We start from the raw sequence: 8,238 nt of genomic DNA on the forward strand, positions 1-8,238 counted from the left end.
TTCTTACAAGGGAGTAATGGAAAATTTATGAACTTCTTCAGGGACAAATGTTTATCTCCAATCCTGGCTGGTTTGCGGTTGAAGAAGGCAGATTTTGATTGTGGAAAGCTCAGCATCTCTTAAATGAAATGATACTTCCTCTGCATATATAATAGTGATTTGCATGTAACCTTATATGTCAATCATATATTAGTGCAAGAACTTTCTTTTGTCATTTTGTAATTTGTATAGAGTTTCCGTAAGGGGACATTTCTTTTTAATCTTTATTAACAACATTGAGACATCTTTTAACGTTCAAAAGAGAAACGCCATTAGATTAAGAGTTAGTTGGTGTAAGATGGCTTATGCCGATGAATCCAACAAACAATACTTTCCTTGTGCTCAAAGATAACTGCTAAAAAGAAAACATGGCTGCTAAATAAACAATACAAAGCATTTGGTGGCATTATTCGGGTTTAATGCTTCAATAATAGATAAGAATAGGTAGATCAGATTGAACATTGGCTGTTGTCACTTGTCTTTAGTGTGATCGTCATCCCCATCTTCATCTAAATTGTACTCCTACTATAGCACTATCCAATTGCACGCTGCACAATATAATATAAATACCCATCTCATCTTTCTATGTCTATATCTTTGTCCTGCGAGTCTGTTTCCACTAAAACCAAAGTAAAAGCCTCAAATATCATTCGTGGAAGTAGAAGCAGAAGCACGCGTTGTGATTGTAGGAGCTGGAATTGCTGGCCTTGCAACATCCTTAGGACTTCATAGGCTCTCTCTCTCTCTCTCTCTCTCTCTCTCTCTCTCATCTGTGCATGTCTGTGTGTGTTTTAGTACTGCTAAAACAAGTTATGATTGTAAGTATGTAGTTCACCATGACTCTAAGCAAGCAAAAGTCAATTTTTTTTGGCTGCAGGCTTGGTATCCGAAGCTTAGTGTTGGAATCGTCGGATAGTTTGAGGACAACAGGGTTTGCATTCTGAACATGGACAAATGCATGGAAGGCATTAGATGCCCATGGTATTGGCGATACTCTTCGCCGACAACATGAGACACTTCATGGGTACATTATGTCACCATTTTGGAAAATTTGACATGTTATTGTGTTAAATTATGTTTTGAATGTTTGAACACTTTGACAACCCAGGAAAAAAATAAACTGAGTTAGATATACCCCTTTTGCTTGATAAATTTCTGGACAATTGCTTTATGTGTGTGTTGAACGGGAAATTTTCACAAAAGCAATCAACTAGGAATTTGACTTGGGATATAATTGAAATTCTTGTCCCTGCAGTCTTATCAAGAAAAAAAAAGAAAAAAAGAAAAAAAAAAAGAGATGCATTTGTTTAGATATGAAACACCAAGAGATAAGCATCTCAGTTGAGAAGTGGTCATCAGCTTGAATTCAAACTCGTCATAATATAGCCTCTATAAGAGGCATGACGCCTAGGAACAAAGGGGGGGAGAGCATACAAGGGCAAATGAATTTGCTGACAGATTTCTACAGAGAGCAACAAACACGAAGTTCTTCGTTCGTTGTTCTTAAATGCGGCAGGACAGTGAGATTTCTCTCACAGATGCCTTGAGCATCCAAAGCCACAAACAAGCATCAAAGGAAGAATAGCAGATGATGTGGGGGAGAACCCACAAAGGGGAAGGCTGCTGGAGAATTTTTACAGAGAGGGAGGAAAAACCCGAAAAGCCACAAAGGCAGAGAAGGACAATCGTGAGACTGTGGAGGAAAAATGAGGCTCAACACCCCTACTCCCTGCAAAGACAGAAGCAGTCAGATACATGTTGCATCTTCAACAAGGCTCCTCTCCTGAAGTCCCCTATGATTGGGTATAAAACCCACAAATCAAATTTTGGGGCAGCATTCCTTGAATCAAAATTTCTTGGATGTTCAATCCATCATGGGGTTATAAACCCTGAAATCAAAGCATTGGGTTTTGCACCCCGGAAACAAAGTTTGGGTTTTGCATCCTAAAAACAAATTTGGGTATTGCACCCAAAAAATAAAGTCTGGGTGTTTCACTCTCAATCAAGGCTTGGGTTTGCACCTCAAAAAAAAAATATTGGATACAGATAGAAAAAATTATGCCGCTGTGGGGATGGTTTGTGTGTTCCATGACGTTGCCTCTGCGCCATTCTCAAATATGGCATCCCAAAATTGATTTGTTACAAACAGTAATGGGAAGAGTCTGTAGCTTAAAAAGAATTCAAAGGGAAGGCCACATGTCGAAAGACCTCTCTCTTGAATTGGAAGAAAACGGGCCATATGGCTGATTGGCTATCAAAGAAAATTTGATATTGGGTTCTCTTTGATTGTAACAAGGACCAAAAAAAAAAAAAAGGGTTTGATGCAAGATGTGTTTTGCCAAATTCTTATCTCCTCCAATATGTCGTATGCAAGAGACCAGAGAAGAAAGAATTGGCAAGTTTGACAAAAGCTAACAAACCCAAAGCTGCCAGCTGCATCAATCTGAACACACAAAGTTTGAGTCCAAACACATGCAACCAATCCAAAGGAAGTGTAGATTTCTCTAAGTTCATCCTCCACGGTTCAAGCCATCAAGCTTCTAAATAGGAAGGAGCAGAACTATGGAAAAAATAAGATAAATCGAGGAGATACAATACTTTTCTTTTGCTTCATGGAGAAGCAAAAGGCCCCATGCCAATGACAAACGGAAGGGAAAATCAAGCCACAAGAGTAGCTGGCTTGTACCGACGTCAAGAAGTCAAAGACGATAAAAAAAAGTCAGAGGCGTGATTGTTTAAGAGGGCCCATTCTTTGTAAATGTCCACTAAGCTCAGGAATATGCTTTTACAATATAAAACAAGCATTGAGCTTCGCACAGATAGAAGACAAGGTGAAGGTTTGAAAAAAAGGCTTTTTCAAGTCCCTCACATCACTTTTGGTGACTGCAACAAATGAAAACAAAGTGTCCAGGCACTTGTGCTCCTTTGTATTCCAAGGGGCGAAGACATGAGTTCACTACTTGCAGTACCAAGTTATGCAAGCAAGTGCACAAAAGTGTCAGCAAGGGCTCACGAGAACTAAATCAATTGACGGTCAAGAAGGCTCAATAAAATGCTTACGGCATTCGGGTCTATCTGCCTAAATTCTCAAATGCAAGATGGCTACCAAACATGCCCACAAAATCTCAACAAGAAATATGGGAATCAATCACTGTGGCAAAGAAGCTATTCAGAAAGGAGTGTCAAGCGACTCAACCATACTGTGTCGAAGACTCCATTCCAAATAAATGATTGATCGTGCTACGAGCATTAAGCTCACTCTCAAAAGATACCAAAGGAGCATCAATATGGATTAACAGGCTTGTCAACCACAAAAGCCCATTAATCTCAAATCCTCCAAATCATGCATGGATACAAATGCAAATGTCAATTGTAGAGAATTAGTGGGTTCATCAAAATTGCTCATTATTTTTCTTGGACATTGACAAAAAGAAAAATGGTATAAAACCATCCAAATTTTCTCCATGGGTCATCTACCCATGCAAATTCCAAATGAGATTAAATTCAAATATCTCAAACACAAATTCTTATTTAGTGGGCCACACTTACCCATTAATTTCCAATTTTTCCCATAGGTCATCTACCTATGAAAATCTTCAAATTGTCCCAAAGACACAAATTCTCAATTAGTGGGCCACACTTACCCATTAATTTCCAAATCAATTTGGAACTACGTCGGTTTGATCCCGTCAAGGGTACGTAGGCAGTCTAACATCCCAATAGACGCAACCGCAATCAAATTTAAATATCTGGTTTATCTTAACCAAATTTTGCCAAAAAAAAAACTTTCCCAAACGCAATTGTCAATGTTTAGGAAAAATTAATGGGATAATTAAAATTACTCATTATTTTTCTTGGACATTGACAACAACGAAAGTGGTACAAAACCATCCAATTTTCCATGGGTCATCTACCCATGAAAACTCTAATGAGATTAAATCCAAGTCTCTCAAACAGAAGTTCTCAATTAGTGGGCTACACTTACCCATTAATTTCCAATATTTCCCATGGGTCATCTACCCATGCAAATTTCATTGAGATTAATTCTAAATCTCTCAAATACAGATTCTCAATTAGTGGGCCACACTTACCCATTAATTTCCAATTTCCCATAGGTCATCTACCTATGAAAATCTCCAAATTGTCCTAAAGACACAAATTCTCAATTAGTGGGCCACACTTACCAATTAACGTCCAAATTTCCGAACTACATTGGTTTGATCCATTTGAAACGGTACGTAGGCAATCTAGAGATTCAATCTAGATGCAACCATCCCAAACGCAATTCCATATCGAATCCCTGGTTTATTCAGCTAAATTCACTCAAACACTTCTCAATACAATTCAAATCAAATTTCCTCGCAATGAGTCATTTACTCATTGCGATTCTTTGAACTACGAGTGGCTTGATTCCCGCAAGGGATACGTAGGCACCCTGAGGTTCGACTTAGGGGCAGCCGCAAAACCATAGACACGTTCTGTTTCTTTGTGATGGAATCAAAGGGTGTTCCCTTGAAGCAAGGGATTGTAATTAAGAGACACTACGTCTCAAATGGGTCGAACCTAAAATAATAAAACTCCATTAATTAATTAGTGGTGATGAAATTATGTTGGGAGGATCACCTTTTCCTTCAACAGTGTGTGTGTGTGTGTATATATATATATATGTATATATATATACAGAGAACTTCCATTGAGGGATCTCTCAAATAAGCTTATTTGAGGGATACCCCTTGTAGGCCTCACTCCAGATTGTATTTCACTAATCCAAACTGTCTATTTTGTAGATACTCATTCAAAAATCATCTCTACAAAAAATCACTTGAATTGGATATCATTTGACCACTCAATTGAGTTATTGAAATTTTAGTATTTTCTTGAAGTACCGTGTTCATTGATTTTGAAAATATATATATATATATATATATATTTAGCTAGTAGTTGCTTGCTTTACATGCACACATGAAACTGATAGCAGAGTTTTGAATACAGGAATGTGAGTTCCTCAACGATTTATGGGCTTCCAATATTTGAAATTTTTGGGCTTCCTCAATGATTTCGATGTTTGGATTTATGTATGTCGAATTTTGTAAATGACACTATGAAAATTATGAAATAACGCTTATTTTACTTGTATCTACTTGACTTTTGTCTTCCGTACACCACCTCATTAAATATAATATAAGAGACTTTAAAAATTGACACATCATTCTTCAAGCAAAAACCCAATTTACCTTTAATTAAAAATAATAATTACCCTAACCCAACTAATGTCAAACTTAACGTCCTGTCCCTCTTTCTTTACCTTCCTTACTTTTGCACGTCTTTCTTCATGTCTATGCCCCAAAGTCTTGTCTCTCACCAACACCAAGCTTTTCTTCTTACTTTCGCACGTCTTATTTCCTTGTGTTTCTATCCACCATATAAACGTTAAACATCATTATTATCGTTCTTTTGTTTTATCTGTATGCTTTTGAAAAAATGTACTCTACTCTTAGAAGTTCTGGAGAAAAGTCATCAACTTAGGTACCTGGTTTCTATGTGGACGACTCATATATATTCTCCTTTAGTATGTTTCCCTTTTCACTTTATTTTGTATTACAGGGGAAGGAACTGCGATTGAATTGAAGCAACAATATATGTCTTTGTCTCTGATAGTCATTCAGGTTTGCTTTTCTGTTTTTCCTTTTTGTATTACCTGTTGACGGTTCTTATTATGATACTGTGCACCAAACATTTAGATTCAATTGATTATATTCTTCTGGGTCTCTGATAGTATATTCTTCTGGATATAATATTTGGAGGGCAGATTCATCGGCATACCGTACGTAATAGTATTGATTGTTAACACATAATCATTAAGTATATATATTCAGCAATTGATCAACTGATTTGTGTAGATTATTTGAGAGCTTATAGTATATGTTGCACAGATGATAACATTTTGTCTTCGATTGTTTGAGAATATTAATCTCTTCTTATTCTCTTGAATTGATGTTTATCTCTTCTTAGACTAAACAGCATTCTTAGGTGGATGTCGTTGAAATGTTTTGAGCTTAGTCATTTGTTTAGTTGAGGAGAAATTTGTCCAACCTAAGAGGAAATTATCTAATCGTCAATTAAATTGACCGAGAATCATTATATTCACACGACAATCGCATATAATTAATATTGTCACATACATGACATATCCTATATAATTAAACTATGATTGACAGAAAAGTATGATTGATTATACGTAAGCTTTATTTGACCCATAAATAATTGGGAAATTACCAAAAGGGTTCATAAGTTTTACAAAGTCCCATTTACTATCATGCGAAAAACTCCACAGTTTATTTATTGTAAACGTTACTCTTCCACAACAGCTTATTGAGTACATCGACCCGTGTGGCACCATTTCCAAACCTATAAATTATTTTGTAGAATGTTAGGTGCATATAGGTTGCATGTTTTTTTTATTGGTGGGAGCTGCCCTTCTAACATCTGGGACAACAATGATCCCATGCACATGCAAAGGGTGAAGCATTATATGCTATGACATAAACCTTATATAACCACATTGAACCCCTCACTTCATTTAAACCCTAAAGCCTAGTCCTTCAACATCCAAACAAGAAGAGGGGGGACCCAAAAAAAAAACATACACAAAAGTGATGGAGGTGGAGAGAGTGCAGGGCTTGGCCATCAGCGGGCTGAACGAGCTTCCAGCGAAGTTCGTTCGACCAGCCCATGAGCAGCCCGAGAATAGCAAGGCCCTAGAGGGAGTCACGGTGCCTGTGATCTCCCTCGCTCAGCCTCATGATGTTGTGGTCAAGGAGGTGGCAGCGGCAGCCACTGCATGGGGCTTCTTTCTCATTACTGACCACGGCATACCGTCACCTTTGATCCAGCAATTGCAGAAGGTAGGGCATGAGTTCTTTTTGCTCCCACAGAAGGAGAAAGAGGCCTATGCAAATGACCCAGCCAACGGGAGGTTTGATGGGTATGGGACTAAGATGACCAAGAACCATGACGGGAAGGTCGAGTGGATCGACTATTTTTTCCATCTGACTGCCCCTCCATCTAAGGTCAACTATGAAATCTGGCCTAAGAACCCTCCATCTTACAGGTACCTTTTCTGTTTTTATTTATTTATTGAGTTTTCATTTTTTTTTCATTGCTTCGATTTTTCAGCACTTGCTACTGAGTTCTTTGTTGCTCTTTTCCTAGGATGATACTTGCCCTAACTTTTTAATAATTCCTTTTTGCAATTAAGGCCAACTGTAGGAGGGTTATAAAGTCTTTTCCTCTTCTTTTTTTTTCTTTCTGAAATTAAGAGGGTTATTGAAAAAGTCTGTAAAATTTGTGTGACACAGGGAAGTGAATGACCAATACAACAAGGAGATGCAAAGAATAACAGACAAGTTACTGGAGGTGGTTTCAGAGGGTCTAGGGCTGGAAGCAAAGGTTCTGAAATCTCATCTGGGAAATGAAGAAATAGAATTGGAAATGAAAATCAACATGTACCCTCCATGCCCACAACCCCAACTGGCCCTAGGAGTTGAGCCTCACACTGACATGTCAGCCCTAACCCTGCTAGTCTCCAATGATGTTCCAGGCCTTCAGGTGTGGAAAGATGACAACTGGGTTGCTGTCAATTACTTTCCAAATTCAGTTTTTGTTCACATTGGTGATCAGATGGAGGTCTTGAGCAATGGCAAGTACAAGAGTGTTCTTCACAGAAGCTTGGTGAACAAGGAACGTATGCGCATGTCGTGGGCTGTTTTTGTTACTCCTCCGCAGGAGGCTGTGATTGGGCCTCTGCCGGAGCTTCTGGACGAGAAAAACCCTGCCAAATACTCAACCAAGACATATGCTGAATACCGACACCGGAAATTCAACAAGCTCCCACAATAGGAGTGATTTATTCCAGTTGTGCTGTGTATCAACCATCACAATAAAATTTCTTCAATGGTCCCAATGGTTTATATGTTTTGCTGTTTGTTAGAATTTGTGCGTAGTACTTGCATTCTATGAGGGCCTTCACAAAGTCATGTCAGTTCATCTTCATCATCATCAATCTGTATTGTATCATTTGCTCAAATTGTACCATTTCGTCACAATCTGTTGCAAAAATGTTCAATGAATCAAATTTGAATTGTTTCAAACTTTGAATGCCATTATATACTTGCTGTAACTGTTAAATCCAACAATGAC

The 8,238-nt window shown here is 38.0% G+C and overlaps 1 protein-coding gene across 1 annotated transcript; it reads left to right on the top strand.

Annotated features, from left to right (window-relative positions):
- Window positions 1–6,642: 6,642 nt before the first annotated feature.
- LOC117613713 (flavonol synthase/flavanone 3-hydroxylase-like) lies at window positions 6,643–8,016 on the top strand. The gene is made up of 2 exons (XM_034342285.1): window positions 6,643–7,150; window positions 7,398–8,016. The coding sequence occupies exons 1-2, from the start codon at window positions 6,696–6,698 to the stop codon at window positions 7,936–7,938; spliced, it is 996 nt and encodes a 331-aa protein (XP_034198176.1). The 5' UTR covers window positions 6,643–6,695; the 3' UTR covers window positions 7,939–8,016.
- The last annotated feature ends 222 nt before the right edge of the window (window positions 8,017–8,238 follow it).

The sequence above is a fragment of the Prunus dulcis genome, unplaced genomic scaffold, assembly GCF_902201215.1.
Source record: "Prunus dulcis unplaced genomic scaffold, ALMONDv2, whole genome shotgun sequence".
NCBI classification, from domain to species: domain Eukaryota; kingdom Viridiplantae; phylum Streptophyta; class Magnoliopsida; order Rosales; family Rosaceae; genus Prunus; species Prunus dulcis.

What these genes read in the sequence shown, in the direction of transcription:
- LOC117613713 (XM_034342285.1), top strand. Translation starts at nt 6,696, where the DNA reads ATGGAGGTGGAGAGAGTGCAGGGCTTGGCCATCAGCGGGCTGAACGAG. An exon ending in AAGAACCCTCCATCTTACAG is followed by an intron (nt 7,151 to 7,397) that starts GTACCTTTTCTG and finishes TGTGTGACACAG; the next exon opens with GGAAGTGAATGACCAATACA.